Source organism: Piliocolobus tephrosceles, chromosome 8, assembly GCF_002776525.5.
Source record: "Piliocolobus tephrosceles isolate RC106 chromosome 8, ASM277652v3, whole genome shotgun sequence".
In the NCBI taxonomy this organism is placed as follows: domain Eukaryota; kingdom Metazoa; phylum Chordata; class Mammalia; order Primates; family Cercopithecidae; genus Piliocolobus; species Piliocolobus tephrosceles.
The window spans coordinates 5,626,109-5,642,034 of record NC_045441.1 but is presented as its reverse complement, the minus strand read 5'-3'; the positions used below and the strand labels follow the sequence as shown (position 1 = coordinate 5,642,034).

Sequence of the window (15,926 nt, the reverse complement as noted above, 5' to 3'; positions counted from 1 at the left end):
GCAAGACTCCATCTCAAAAAAAAAAAAAAATAAGAAGAAACCAACAAATATTGTACCCCAAAATTACAATAGCTGAGCTGAATTCCGTTACAGGAATTCAGAAGCAGATTTGAGCAGGCCGAAGAATCAGAGATCTTGAAGATACAGTTGTTGAAATTATACAATTGGAGGAGGAGCAGAAAGAAAAATGAATGAAGAACAGTGAATAGAGCCTAAGGGACCTATAGAATATCATCACATGTACCAGTATTCACATTAAGGGGAAGCCCAAAGGAGAACAGAGAGCAAAATGAACAGAAAGAATATTGAAGAAATAATGGCTGAAAACTTCCCAACTCTGATGAAGAACAAGAATCATCTATATATCCAAGAAGCTGAATGAATTCCAAGTAGGATGAACTCAAAAGAAGTCCACACCAAGACACATCAGAGTCAAACTGTTCAAAGCCAAAGACACATAGAAAATCTTGAAAGCAGTAAGGGAACAACCCAATCAGAAAATAGGCAAACAGGCCAGGCGCGGTGGCTCATGCCTGTAATCCCAGTACTTTGGGAGGCTAAGGTGGGTGGATCACGAGATCAGGAGTTCGAGATCAGCCTGGCCAATATGGTGAAACCCCATCTCTACTAAAAATGCAAAAATTAGCCAGGCGTGCTGGTGCATGCCTGTAGTTCCATCTACTCGGGAGGCTAAGGCTGGAGAGTCGCTTGAACCTGGGAAATGGAGGTTGCAGTGAGCTGAGATCATGCCACTGCACTCTAGCCTGGGCAACAGAGCAAGACTCCGTCTCAAAAAAAAAAAAAAGAAGAAAATAGGCAAACAGCCAGGCACAGTGGCTCACGCATGTAATCCCAACACTTTGAGAAGCCAAGGTCAAGCAGATAGCTTAAGCCCAGGAGTTTAAGACCAGCCTAGACAACATGGTGAAACCCAGTCTCTACAAAAAATTTAAAAATAACAGCATGGTGGCGTTAACCTGTATTCCCAGCTACTCAGGAGGCTGAGGTGGGAAATCACTGGAGCCCAGGAGGCGGAAATTGCAGTGAGCTGAGACTATACTACTACACTCCAGCCTGGATGACAAAGTAAGACTCTGTCTCAAAAAAAAACATGGGCAAACAATGTGAATTGGTATTTCTCCAAAAAGATGTACGAATGACCAACAAACACATGAAAGCATGCTGAACGTCATTAGTCATTACGAAAATACAAATCAAACTATGGTAAGATATCACTTCACACCTATTAGGATGACTATAATGAAAACTGGATAAAAACAAATGTTGACAGGAATATAGAAGAAATGACAGCAGTGTACATTGAGGTGGGAGTAGAAAATAGTACAGCCACCATAGTTAACAGTTGGCTTTCCCCAATAAGTTAAACATAGAATTACCACAAGACCCAGCAGTTCCACTCTCAGGTACTCCCCCAACATGAGTGAAAACAAGTGTCTGTACAAAATTTGTGCAAGAATGTTCATTTAACCACAATTCACAATAGCCAAAAAGCAAAAATAATCCATCAGCTGATGAATAAACAAATGTGATATATTCATACATGCTAAATGAAAGAAGACAGGCATTGGCCGGGCGCGGTGGCTCAAGCCTGTAATCCCAGCACTTTGGGAGGCCGAGACAGGCGGATCATGAGGTCAGGAGATCGAGACCATCCTGGCTAACACGGTGAAACCCCGTCTCTACTAAAAAATACAAAAAACTAGCTGGGCGAGGTGGCGGGCCCCTGTAGTCCCAGCTCCTCGGGAGGCTGAGGCAGGAGAATGGCGTAAACCCGGGAGGCAGAGCTTGCAGTGAGCTGAGATCGGGCCACTGCACTCCAGCCCGGGCGACAGAGCGAGACTCCGTCTCAAAAAAAAAAAAAAAAAAGAAAGACAGGCACAAAAGCACATGTATGATTTCCATTCCTATGAAATAACAGAGGTATATGGGCATTTGCCTAGCCTCAGAATGGCAATCTAGAGAGCCCAAAAGCAAGTTGTGGGCTGCAGGGCGGGGAGGAATGGGGAATGCCTGCTTAATGGGTACAGGGTTTCCTTTTGGGATTTTAAAAGTCTCTTGGAACTAGATGGTGATATTGATTGTGTAACATCGTGAATACTCAAAATATCCCTGAATTGCATATGTTAGAATGGTTTAAAAAGTCAATTTTATGTGCATTTTACCACAACAAAACAATGCATACACACATGCATCCTCACAGTCACGAAGGGAATGGGCTGAGATCTGAATGGCATGGCTCCCAGAGAGGAGTTACCTACACACTGGCTGGTGGTGAGCGCAGATAACTACAGGAGTGCGGGCTGTCGCTGACTGTGTAGAAGAGGCCCTGAGCCTTCCTGTGTGAGCGCAAAGTCAGCAACCACAGTCACAGCTCCGGCTTCTCTTCCTGTCCTGCCCCAGGAGCACATCCTGCGAGGCTGTTTCCTGCCTGGTTGAGAATCTAGTTGCCAAACCACCTTTTCTCTGAAGGAATCAACCATGATTTTTCCCCCATTTCACTGTTCACTTTTATATTACTAGCTAGGTAGTCACCACATCCCATAACAACACTCCATTCTGGCCCTATCCAGTAGTACACTTACAAATGCAGAAGCAAAGGACTTGAGTAGATGTGCAGTGTTGAATAGCTCTTTGAACATTTCAGCAATGTTGAGTTGCAGGCATGCTTTATGTATTCCTCTTTCCATTTTAGGGGAGGCTTTTCTTCTCCCTCCATACCCATTATTATTTCATGTCACTGCCAGGATGAGCAAGCAAGTAGACCGTCTTTCCACGTCTTCGTGAAAAGACTGTAACCTTAATTTTTTACAGCCTCTTCTCTCCCTGAGCAGCTTCCCAGGGAAAGTCAGCCAGCCCCAGGCAGCTGGAGTGCCACAACTTAAAGCCACACCTCAGTCTCAGGGTGCTCTTACAAAGGAGGTTTGTGCTGTAGAAAATTGCAGTTGTGGCCGGGCGCGGTGGCTCACGCCTGTAATCACAGCACTTTGGGAGGCCGAGACGGGCAGATCACGAGGTCAGGAGATTGAGACCATCTGGGTAACACAGATCCATCTGGGCACCTGTAGTCCCAGCTACTCGGGAGGCTGAGGCAGGAGAATGGCGTAAACCCGGGAGGCGGAGCTTGCAGTGAGCTGAGATCCGGCCACTGCACTCCGGCCTGGGCGACAGAGTGAGACTCCGTCTCAGAAGAAAAAAAAAAAAAAGAAAATTGCAGTTGTGTTTGGGCACATAGGTTTTCAAATTGAGAAGTTTTTCATTAGAACTTTGAGTCTACCCAGGCGCAGTGGCTCACACTTGTAATCTCAGACCGAAGCAGGCGGATCACTTGAGGTCAGGAGTTTGAAACCAGCATGGCCAACATGGTGAAACCTCATCTCTACTAAAATTACAAAAATTAGCCGGGCATTAAATTAGCCAGGTGTGGTGGCACGCACCTGTGATCCCAGCTACTTGGGAAGCTGAGGCATGAGAATTGCTTGAACCCAGGAGATGGAGGTTGCAGTGAGTCTCAAAAAAAAATTTAAAAAATCGACCAGGCACAGTGGCTCACGCCTGTAATCCCAGCACTTTGGGAGGCCAAGGCAGGTGGATCACCTGAGGTCGGGAGTTCTAGACCAGCCTGGCCAACATGGTGAAACCCCATTTCTACTAAAAATAAAAAAAAATTAGCCGGGCATGGTGGTGGGTGCCTGTAATCCCAGCTACTCAGGACACTGAGGTGGGAGAATCTTGAACCTGGGGAGGCAGAGGTTGCAGTGAGCTGAGATGGAGCCACTGCACCCCAGTCTGGGCAACAGAGCAAGACTCCGTCCCCCCCAAAAAAAAAAGTAGAACCTTGAGTCGTAGAACATTGAGTAGTGTCTTCACAGTTGCTGAGTAACTAAAATCATAAACAGATGTACTACTAAGGTGACTCATAGGTAATAGTACTAAATGCACTTTATCTGAATTTTGTCTCCTTAACAATGTGTGTGTGTGTGTGTGTGTGTGTGTGTGTGGTGTTTTTTTTGTTTTTTGTTTTTTTTTAGATGGAGTCTCGCTCTGTTACACAAGCTGGGATGCAGTGGTGACACGGTCTCACTTCACTGCAGCCTTCACCTCCCAGGTTTAAGCAGTTCTCCTGCTTCAACCTCCCAAGTAGGTGGGATTACAGGTGCGTACCACCACACCTGGCTAATTTTTGTATTTTTAGTAGAGACAGGGTTTCACCATGTTGGTCAGACTGGTGTCAAACTCCTGAGCTCAAACGATCTTCCTGCTTTGGCCTCTCAGAGTTCTGGGATTACACTGGAACTGAGCATGCACCACCGTGCTCAGCCTTTTCTCTCCATTTTAAGCCTACAGGGATTCTTATAACAAATAGAGCAGTCCTTTTCTAAACGCCGATTACTAGGCACTATGCCAGGGTGCTTTATATTTCATCTGTAATCCTCAAAACACCAGGAGAAAGTTGTGTTTTCACAGTTTAAAAATGAGGAAACTGAGTCTCCATACGGGTGAATAATCTACCAAAGATCATAGAATTAAAACTTTGAAGCAGTTCTCAGACTCCAAAACCTAGGCTCTTTTCACTGCTTAATGTCACAAAAAGGCGTAAGTGATCATTTTATGTGGAAATAAATAAATGTTTAACGGCCATATTTTTTTCCTCCTCGTCGTCCCTCCCAGCTCCAAATTATGTTTTCTTATTTCAGTGAAGAAAAAATGACTGCTGCCCGCATTAGAAAATGCCACAAGTGTGGAACTGGCCTCATCAAATCTGAAGGCTGCAACCGCATGTCCTGCCGCTGTGGTGCCCAGATGTGCTACCTCTGTCGAGTTTCTATCAATGGATATGACCATTTCTGCCAACATCCCCGCTCCCCAGGAGCTCCTTGCCAAGAGTGTTCAAGATGCTCTCTCTGGACCGATCCCACTGTAAGTAGACACATGGCTGCCTATTGCTTTATAGGGAGAAAATAGAAATATATTTTTATGACAAATATTTTGAATATACATAACAAAATTTGACTTAGGAGAAGAATATAGAAAATTACATAGACTGATAACCAAAGAAAAAATTTGAGAAAGTAATTATCAGCCACTCCTCATGCTGCTCAAAGCAACAGGCCCTAACAGTTTTATAGGCAAATTCTTTTAATTCTTCAGGAAATAAAATTATGCCTTCTGAAATATTCCATAGCAAAGTAAGGAAACTTATACATGTATCTGTTCAAAGCCAGCATAACACTGATTCCAAAGCCTGATGGAGATAGCCCTAACAAATAAAACGATAGATGTTCTTATGAGACTTACATATAATCTAGATTTTAAATTATCTAAATAAAATATTAGCAAATAGAAAGCGTGACCAAGTGAGTTTGTTCCAGAAATGCAATGATGGTTTAATATTAACAACCTCTATTAACGTAAATCATTATATGGTATCTGTAGATGGTGAAAAGACATTTAAGAAATCAAATATTTCTTCTTGATTTAAGCTTTAAAAATACAGTATTACAAAGATGATTCCTTAATAATATTTTTAGACCCCAAATTTCAATACAGATGTTAGCATGCATTTAGTAGTAAAATAAAGTCAAGTATAACATTATCAATCAGCAATCCTATGTTCTGAAACTGCTAGTCAGTGCATTTAGCTAAGAGTAAAAGGTATAGTAGATACTGGAGACAGTCATAGCTAATGTTTATTGGGCACCTACCATGTGTCAGACACTGTTCTAAGTACTTTTATTTATAAGTGTTCTATATGTAAAGAAAGGAAAACTTGGCTGGGCGCAGTAGCTCGTGTCCGTAATCTCAGCACTTTGGGGAGGCCGAGGTGGGTGGATCACCTGATGTCGGAGTTCAAGACCAGCCTGACCAACATGGCAAAGCCCTGTCTCTACTAAGAATACAAAAATTAGCCAAGCATGGTGGCACGCCCCTGTAATCTCAGCTACTCACAAGGCTGAGGCATGAGAATCACTTTAACTGGGGAGGTAGAGCTTGCAGTGAGCCAAGATTATGCCACTGCACTGCAGCCTGGGCAACAGAGCAAGAGTCTGTCTCAAAAAAAGTATATCAATTCTTAAAATTATTTTAAACTAAAAACAAGCACTGTTCAAAGCTGATCTGTAATAATAACGATTTTTTTTGTTGTTGTTGAGACAGAGTCTTGCTCTGTCACCTAGGCTGGAGTGCAATGGTGTGATCTCAGCTCACTGCAACCTCCACCTCCCGGGTTCACATGATTCCTGATTCTCCTGCCTCAACCTCCCAAGTAGCTGAGACTACAGGCACATGCCACCACACCTGGCTAATTTTTGTATTTTCAGTAGAGACGGGGTTTCACCGTGTTGGCCAGACTGGTCTCGAACTCCAGAACTCAGATGATCTACCTGCCTCAGCCTTCCAAAGTGCTGGGATTACAGGCATGAGCCACCACACCTGGTCAGAATAATGTCATAATACAAGAAGACATCTTTACCAAAAGGCAATTGCATGTGACAGTGAGCTCCCTGCTGACCTGGAGCAAGCGGACCAAGGCCACTAGGAGGCAGGCCTGGTGACACATGGCACTTCTCAGCTTTCACTGGGAAGAGTGAAGGGGGCCTCGGTAGTGTTTAGTGGAGAAACATTCCTGTCCTCTAAGAAAACATTCAGTATTACAGAGAGATCACCTCTATCCAGAGTCACCTAGAAATTTAATGCTATTCACATCTAAATTCAGTAGGATTTTTTTTTTTTTTTTTTTTTTTGAGACGGAGTCTTGCTCTGTCGCCCAGGCTGGAGTGCAGTGGCCGGATCTCAGCTCACTGCAAGCTCCGCCTCCCGGGTTTACGCCATTCTCCTGCCTCAGCCTCCCGAGTTGCTGGGACTACAGGCGCCCGCCACCTCGCCCGGCTAGTTTTTTGTATTTTTAGTAGAGACGGGGTTTCACCGTGTTAGCCGGGATGGTCTCGAACTCCTGACCTCATGATCCGCCCGTCTCGGCCTCCCAAAGTGCTGGGATTACAGGCTTGAGCCACCGCGCCCGGCCTCAGTAGGATTTTTAAAAACTGACTTATTTTGAAAATGAAACTACTTTTTACTGTAAAGCTATTAATACACGTAGGTGAACATAATAATAGGCAAATAGATCAAAGGGACAAGATAGAGACCAGAAACAGAAATTAATGTGTGATTTTTTAAATGCCATTAAAATCACTGGAGAAATGATAGGTGTATTTATCTGTTAATTCCTTTTTTTTTTTTTTTTTTTTTTTGAGATGATATCTTGCTCTGTCACCCAGGCTGTAGTGCAGTGGTGCGATCTTGGCTCACTGCAACCTCCACCTTCTGGGTTCAAGCGATTCTCCTGCCTCAGCCTCCTGAGTAGCTGGGATTGCAGGCACACACCACCACGCCCAGATAATTTTTGTATTTTTAGTAAAGACAGGGTTTCATCATGTTGGCCAGGCTGGTCTCAAACTCCTCACCTCATGATCCACCTGCCTCAGCCTCCCAAAGTGCTGGGATTACTGCGCCTAGCCTTTATCTGTTAATTCTTAATTGTGCAGTGTTGCCAGAACTAGTCTGAACAGAAAAGCCCCTGTCCTCATGGGACTTATGGTCTAATACAATCTACAAGAATCTGTGGAGTATTTAATGCCATGTCAGAAGAACAGGTGATGCAGTAGAGAATGGTTGGGTGGGAGGAGGGAGGCCAGCTTTTAAATAGATGGGGGCCAGAGTGATTTGCAGTGAAACCTAGAGGAGGAGCAAGGCTGGCAAGGAAATCAAACACATAGGGCCTGTTTGGGGATCAGAAAGAAAGCGGGTGAGGTTTGTAGGTGGAGAGCCACAGGGACGTGACAGCGGTTGGCCCAGAGGCCAGCCTCAGGTCTGGAGTGTGATTAGAGCCATTTCAGGGCATTGTAGGGGGCTATGTTTCCAAGGTCACTCTAGCTGCTGCATGGAGAGAGAGAGGGCAGCATGAAGGGAATGGCTTCTGTAATTTTGGAGAAGAGAAGGTTTCTTGCATTACATCAAGAGAAGCATGACATCAAGGCAAGACTAAAAAACCATAAATTCTCAGTGGCAAATGACATCATAAACAAAGATTAGGGATACATGAAAAACTGGGGGAAAGGGTCAGGCACAGTGGCTCATGCCTATGATGCCAGCACTTTTGGAGGCCAAGTTGGGCAGGTTGCGGGAGCCCAGGAATTCAAGACAAGCCTGGTTAACATAGCGAGACCCCATTTCATTTAAAACAAAAAAATTAAAGCTAGGCACAGTGTCTCATGCCTGTAATCTCAGCACTTTGGGAAGCCGAGGCGGGTGGATCACCTGAGGTCAGGAGTTTGAGATCAGCCTGACCAATATGGTGAAACCTGTCTCTACTAAAAATGTAAAAAGTAGCCGGGCATGGTGCTGCACACCTGTAATACCAGCTACTCAGGAGGCTGAGACAGAATGCTTGAACCCAGGAGGCAGGGATTGCAATGAGCTGAGATTGCGTCACTATACTCCAGCCTGGGTGACAGTGTGAGACTCTCTGTCAAAAAAAAAAAAAGTGGGGCCACGTGTGGTGGCTCATGCCTGTAATCCCAGCACTTTGGGATCTCAAAAAAAGAGAAAAACAGAAGTGTATTTTTCCTCTGTGTGTAAGTACAGAGGTGAACAGCTCAGGGACGGTCTAGCAGCTCTTACCTGGGATCCAGTTGCTTCCAGCATTCTATTCTGCCACTCCTAGATCACATGTGGTCATTGTCTAAAAAGGAGCTCTGGCTGATAAATCCGCATTCCAAGCAGCAAAGGGGTGGAGTGAGGCTAAAGAGACAGCTTACCTATCTCTTAAGTAATGTTAGGCTTCCAGAACCTGCAACAGGTCACTTCTTCAGTCCTATCAGCCAGAATTTAATGACATGCTTCCCCAACTGCAAGCGAGACGGGAAGTAGTAGCCATTACAGACCCAGTCAGAATGTCTGTGGAGGAAGATGTTATACTGAGGAGTCTCCCTATGGTCTATTCACCTCAACTCAAAAATGGACAGAGGAAGTTTAAAAAAAGAATTATAAGTAGGGAAAAAAGCTGCTTGCTGGCCAGGTGCAGTGGCTCATGTCTGTAATCCCAGTGCTTTGGGAGGCCAAGGCAGGAGCATCACTTGCATCCTGGAGTTTAAGAATAGCCTGGGCAACATAGTGAGACCCCCGTCTTTACAAAATATCAAAAATTAGCCAGATTTGGTGGTGCTCACCTGTCATCATAACTACTTGGGAGGCCGAGGCAGGAGGATCATTTGAGCCTGGGAGGTCAAGGCTGCAGTGAGCCTTGTTCGCGCCACTGCACTGCAGCCTGGGTGACAGCAAGACCCTGTCTCCAAAAAAAAAAAAAAAGCTGCTTGCTTTTCTACCTGGCCACAATCTGGTGGAATTGACTAACAGCTACCCCTAATAATCAAGTAAATGGAAATGAAAATAGCACCTGGCTGCTAGTAGGTAATTTTCAGATTTGTTGGCATCTCCTACACTGTAATTGGGCATAGTGGGCAGTTAGGGTGTACAAATCAGAAGATGTAGTGCATGAAAAGGTTATCCTCAGGAGACAGTTGGACAAGTTCACAAAGTTCTGTCTGCAACTGTTCACTGAGTTATTTAAAGTTGTATAAATTTAGCAACACCATTTAAATATCCCAAAAAATAGGCGATATGTCAATTTTTATATATGCTTACAAAAAATAGTACAATTTTACATATATATATATATATATCTGCACTTTAAAACATGGAGGGAAAGAACCATGGGAAAATTTTCACATAGAAAACAAACAGCATGGATTGCTGGGGTCACAGACCCAAGTTACCACAGGGGCAGGTGGTAGGAGAAATGATGTCTGGATGGAGCACACTAGGTCTAGGAGGCAGGAAGGCATGGTGGGGACTGTGGCAAAGGAGAGGGTGTGGGGCCCAGCCAAGGGGCTGCTGCTCAGCCAGTATAGGTTGTTGCTGGGAGGACCTCCCAGCTGCTCGGGAGGCTGAAGCACAAGAATCACTTGAACCCAGGAGGCAGAGATTGTAGTGACCCGAGATCACGCCACTGCACTCCAGCTGGGCCAACAGAGCAAGACTTGATCTCAAGGAAAGAAAAAGAAATGCGTAATTGGGCTGGGCGCAGTGGCTCATGCCTGTAATCCCAGCACTTCAGGAGCCCACGGCGGGCAGATCTCTTAAGTCTCAGGAGTTCAAGACCAGCCTTGGAAACATGGCAAAACTCCATCTCTACAAAAAATACAACTTATCCAGGGGTAGTGGTGCACACCTATTTTCCCAGCTCCTCCCCCAGCTGCAGTAAGAGGATTGCTTGTGCCAGGGAGGTTAGGGATGCAATGAGCCCTGACTGTGCCACTACACTCCTGCCTGGGTGACAGAGTGAGACCATGTCTTTAAAAAAAAAGGGAAAGACGTGTATAATCCTGAGAGCTACTCATGGTTTTGAAAAGATGTGAGTCCTCTGTGGTAACCGGGTGTTCTCCATTTCAGGAATGTTTTATCATGGAACAAGCTCCTCACTGGGTGGGAAGCTGGAATAAGGGACTCCTAAAAGTCACTCAGATTACAAAGCTTGTGACCCAATGAAACCTTTAGCTAGCCTGCCCTCCTGTCACTGAGGAGATGTGTGGAAGAAAGGGAGGCTTTTTGTACATAGAAAGCCAAGCCCGAGTCATCCTTCTTTTGCTGGGTGATCTGGAGGTGCAGCCACAATGGGAAGTGCTCACCAGGCAGGCTGTGCCCCTTTGTGACAGACATTCCCAGGCACAGCCCTTCTGCTGACTCACCTCCTCAGTGCCTCCCCCACCCCCCACAGCTAGCACAGTGGGAGGCAACCATCTCTAGGAACTTCATGAATCCTGAAAAAAATAATTTTTTTTTTTCAGCTGGAACTCTGAAGAGCTCCACAGGCAGTATTTTATCTCTATAGAGACAAAGGGCAGAGTGGGAGTTAGCGTGAGGGCGGGTGTTAATGGTCTGGCCTATTCTCAGCGCCGTTTTTCTTTCTTCTCCTCCTTGTTCTGTGTCTTCTGCTGCCTCCTCCCTTTGCTTCCCATGCCTGGGATTGATGGTGTGGGTTTCTCATGTGCTGTTTCCTTGTTTGGGTGCCATCGCATGCACTGACGTTTTCTTGTTGGATCGTCATCTTCTAACCTGAGAAAGGTTCTAGATTTGCTCAAAATGAAGTTTGAAAGGAAGGTCAGGCAAATACAAATCCCTCCAATTTCCTCTGGTAGCCACAGCTGGAGATTCTGTTCCGTTTGTCCTGTTACCATCAAAACAGCAATCAGCCCCGTTTCCTTGATTCTCACCAGGAGACCGATCCAATTCCAACCCAGCATCTGTTGGGGCTTCTGAGAACACAAAGCCATTCAGAAGTTCAGTGAAACAAAGCATGCACTGTCACACAAGCCTGTTCTCCGGCTTAATTAACCAGCAGGGCCAGGAAGAATCTCTTATTTGTCAGCGAGGGAGTTGTCCCCTCATGGTTTTGGAGAGAAGTTGAGTTTTCATCGTTAATGACTAGGGATTGCTTGGGAACCTGAACTACCACTCCACATTAAGAGCTCAAGTGGTGAATAGTAACTTTCTTTCCCTGTTAGTTATCAAAATGAAGCCAAAAGCATTCAACTAAGAGTCTTATAAAGAAGATGTCTTCTTTAGGAAGCATAAAAACCAGAAGCGAACAGCCACAGCAAACCACAGTTTTCTGGATTAGGGAGCAGAGTAGAAAGCCAGCTCTTGACAAATAAGTGAACAGATGTTATTTTGCAGTAGGGGAAGAGTGATCCTGGGACTTTACTGAACATGAATGTACTGGTCCTTGCTTGGCCACAGGAGTGGTAGCGTGAATTGTGAGAGGAACAGGCACCTGGCAGTCTGGATTCGAGACTATCGCAAAACTCAAAACGGCATGTTCTCTTTCAATACAAAACAGAGTCCATGTTTGTCTTGGGTTTTGGCTACGAGAAACTACAGAGAATTGTTTTCTACGATGTCTTTGTCTTTTGAATATAAGAGTTTGAAACCTGCCCAGTTCAAATAAAACCCTAGGACTTTTACAGCCAGTTTAGTTTGGTACAATTATCGCCTAACCATTTGGTTAAGACATACTAATTTGGCCAGGCGCGGTGGCTCAAGCCTGTAATCCCAGCACTTTGGGAGGCCGAGACGGGCGGATCACGAGGTCAGGAGATCACGACCATCCTGGCTAACACAGTGAAACCCCATCTCTACTAAAAAATACAAAAAAAAAAATAGCTGGGCAAGGTGGCGGACGCCTGTAGTCCCAGCTACTCGGGAGGCTGAGACAGGAGAAGGGCGTGAACCCGGGAAGCGGAGCTTGCAGTGAGCTGAGATCCGGCCACTGCACTCCAGCCTGGGCGACAGAGCGAGAGACTCTGTCTCAAAAAAAAAAAAAAAAAATACTAATTTTTCCAAACCAACAGTGGACTGAGCCTAACATTTCTAGATGTTAATACATTCAGTCCTGTAGCAGTGCTCGAAGGTAGATGTATCATCCTAGTTTTACAGATGAAGGAACTTGCTTAAGACTGTAGCCAGTAAATGGTAGCCTAGGTTTTCACCCGGGTCATTTGTCCTCGGCTTGTTTCCAGACCTGCCTTCTCCCCTCAGGCCAGCGCAGCATCTCCCTGGTGGGTCAGGCATGTAGAAAGTCCTGGGGACCTTTGGGGCCCTGGCTTAAGTGGTGGGGGAAGGACATGATGTTGTCAGAGTTAGGGAGGAAGGCTATGAAAGGAAGGATTGATGAGGAAATGCAGAAACCTGGTAAGGAAAGGTATTTCAGACTTTTAGGTTGGAAACTGATTTTTGGCTTCAGAATTTTTTCCTTAACCTTCAAAATTTACTTCTACAAAAGAATAAAGTGAGCCCCCAGGTTGTCCCATCACCCAGCTTCCGCAGCTGGCCTTGGCTTGTTATTTCTCGTCACTGTCATAAATACCATTGTGTGTTTAAAAAAAAAAAAAAGTGCCGGGCACGGTGGCTCAAGCCTGTAATCCCAGCACTTTGGGAGGCCGAGACGGGCGGATCACGAGGTCAGGAGGTGGAGACCATCCTGGCTAACACGGTGAAACCCCGTCTCTACTAAAAAATACAGAAAACTAGCCGGGCGAGGTGGCGGGCGCCTGTAGTCCCAGCTACTCGGGAGGCTGAGGCAGGAGAATGGTGTAGACCCAGGAGGCGGAGCTTGCAGTGAGCTGAGATCTGGCCACTGCACTCCAGCCTGGGCGACAGAGCGAGACTCCGTCTCAAAAAAAAAAAAAAAAAAAGTGAGTGGGTGGGTGTGATCATTGATCTGTCATCAAAACTGACCTCGGTTTCTTCATCTTCCTCTTAATAGCCACACAGCCAACACCATGTGAGCGTGCTATGCAGTGTGATTTTTACTGCATGGGGCTAGGAGGCACTGCTTTCCTATTTTGCAGATGACAGAGATGATGTGTAGGTCACTAGCCCAGGATCCCCCAGCTTGGTAAAACCAGGATATGAGCCCAGGTCTTCTGACCAATGTCTGGCTCCTTCAACAAATACATGGTCGTTAGGTGCCCATAGGGTCCTTGAGCCCCATGAACCAGGTAGGCCTTGCAGAGGGGTGGGGACCTTGCTGGACTCCTTCCCCATGTATGAATGAAGCTGCAAATAGTAGAAAGGGGCCCTGGCAGTTTCACCACCCCAACAGTGTCCCAGATAGGGTTTCGATGTCACTGAGGGCTTTCCCAAGCAGGGCAGCACAGTCCAGTACACATGGCCTGTTGGTGCTTGTTACTACATGTCATCTTCAGACCCAACAGGCCCCTGGGTGAGCACTTGACCCTGACGGGACTTAAAACATGGCCACATTCTGCCCCCACCTCCATGTTCTTGTTGGGGAGGTGCTCCACATAGTGGTATTTGGGTGCCGGGCCTCTCTGACCTGAGGAGGTGGCTGCAGAAGCCAGGGCCAGCCCTGAGCTCATGAAGTCTCTACTCCTCCCAAGCACACTGTCCTGCCTCCCTGCCCTTCCCGGCCACAGCTGCGCAGCATGTGCTGCTCCAAGCTCCGCAGCTCCCTCCCCCAACTTCCTGTTGCTGGGGACAGCAAGGGGTGGGGGCTAAGGGTTCGCCGTTGCTCAGGCGATCTGTGGCTGATCTGGGAATAATTTGAAACTAAATCTTCAGCTCTTTGGAAGCCTTTCATGAAATCATTGCAAGTTTATTAACAACAGCTGTGGCCACACATGACCTGGATCCCAGCCCCAACCCACCCCCAGAATCTCAGAGGGGAAGCAGCAGTCGAGACTTGCAATTCCCAGTCACCTTTCTAAGGGGAGGAAAAGTACAATGAAGAAGAAAAGCCACCTATTCTTCCCCCATGGTCACAAGAGGCTGACCAGCAGGCACGTGGACAGCCAGCCCTGGTAACCAGAAGTGTTGAAAAAACAGGCTTAAAAGGATCGTAAAGGCTTTGGCAAGAACAGTTTTGTGCCAAGCTCTCAAACAGCTATTTTGGGAACCGTCAGCCTGTAGCTGGTGATTACAGTTCATATCTGATTTGTGAAAATAAATCGAATCTTTTCCCCTTTTTAATCATTCATAGTTTCTCTTTCTTCGTTTTCTCCTGTCTATACCCTGCTGCGTGGATAGAACTGTGGGGCTTAGTTGTTGAGGGACAAGCTAAGGGAGGATTTTTGTGTGTGTTTTGTTTCTCTCTTCTTAATTAAAACCTCTCTGGTAAATTCTACCTCACTTCCCATCTTCAGCTGCAGCAAGTTTCTGAAGAGGCTGGGTCCTCGCCATCCCCCCAGACTCTTGCTGTGTCTTCCTCCCCTCCCCACCCACCCTACCTGCATGCAGCAGGCAGCAAGCCAGAGTCTTCTGTGTCCGGCTTAGTGCTTTCTGCACCCTGCTGAGCTCAAAGGAATTCAAGGAAAGGAAACAAACCTTCTCCCTCCCTGTTAAGCAATCTGCTTGTGTCTTGTCTTTTTTCTTTTTCTTTTTTTTTTTTTTTTTTTGAGAGGGAGTCTTGCTCTGTGGCCCAGGCTGGCCCAGCTAATTTTCATATTTTGGTGGAGACACGGTTTCACCATGTTGATCAGACTGATCTCGAACTCCTGACCTCAAATGATCCACCTGCTTAGGCCTCCCAAATTGCTGGGATTACAGGCATGAGCCACCACGCCTGGCCTTATTTCTTTTTTTTAAGTGCTCTTCCAGCCGGGCGTGGTGGCTCGTGCCTTAAACCCAGCACTTTGGGAGGCCAAGGTGGATGGAGGCCAATATGGTGAAACCCCTTCTACTAAAACTACAAAAATTAGCCAGGCATGGGGCGGGCATCTATACTCCCAGCTAATTGGGAGGCTGAGGCAGGAGAATCGCTTGAACCCGGGAGGCAGAGGTTGCAGTGAGCAGAGATAGCGCCACTGCACTCCAATCTCAGGGATAGAACAAGACTGTGTCTCAAAAAAAAAAAAAAAAAAATGCTCTTCCAGTTCCGCTGGGTAGGTGAGACTCCATTTCACTCTCTGCTTTGACGTTTGTCCTCAACACTGCATTTGGGGTGTGCTGCCCACTATGGTGCCATTCGCGTGCTTCCTCATGGTACTCATTGGATTCCCCTGTGGTCCGTAGGTATACCTTCTGGAGTAGCCATGGGCAGTGATGGGGTGCTGGGGTGTTGTTTTGAGACTAAGTTTTGCTCATGTCACCCAGACTGAAATGCGGTGGTGTGGTCTTGGCTCACTGCAACCTGTGACTCCCGGGTTCAAGTGATTCTGCTGCCTCAGTCTCACAAGTAGCAGGAACTACAGGCGCCCACCACCACGCCTGGCTAATTTTTGTATTTTTAGTAGAGATGGAGTTTCGCCACGTTGGCCAAGCTGGTCTCGAAC

The 15,926-nt window shown here is 46.3% G+C and overlaps 1 protein-coding gene across 1 annotated transcript in view; it reads left to right on the top strand.

Annotated features, from left to right (window-relative positions):
- The window catches only part of RNF216 (ring finger protein 216), a 135,736-nt gene that overhangs the window by 105,263 nt on the left and 14,547 nt on the right, over positions 1-15,926 (top strand). The window contains exon 13 of the mRNA XM_026448777.1: positions 4,716-4,938. Within this exon, the coding sequence (XP_026304562.1) occupies positions 4,716-4,938 (223 nt within the window). The remainder of the gene's footprint in view (positions 1-4,715; positions 4,939-15,926) is intronic.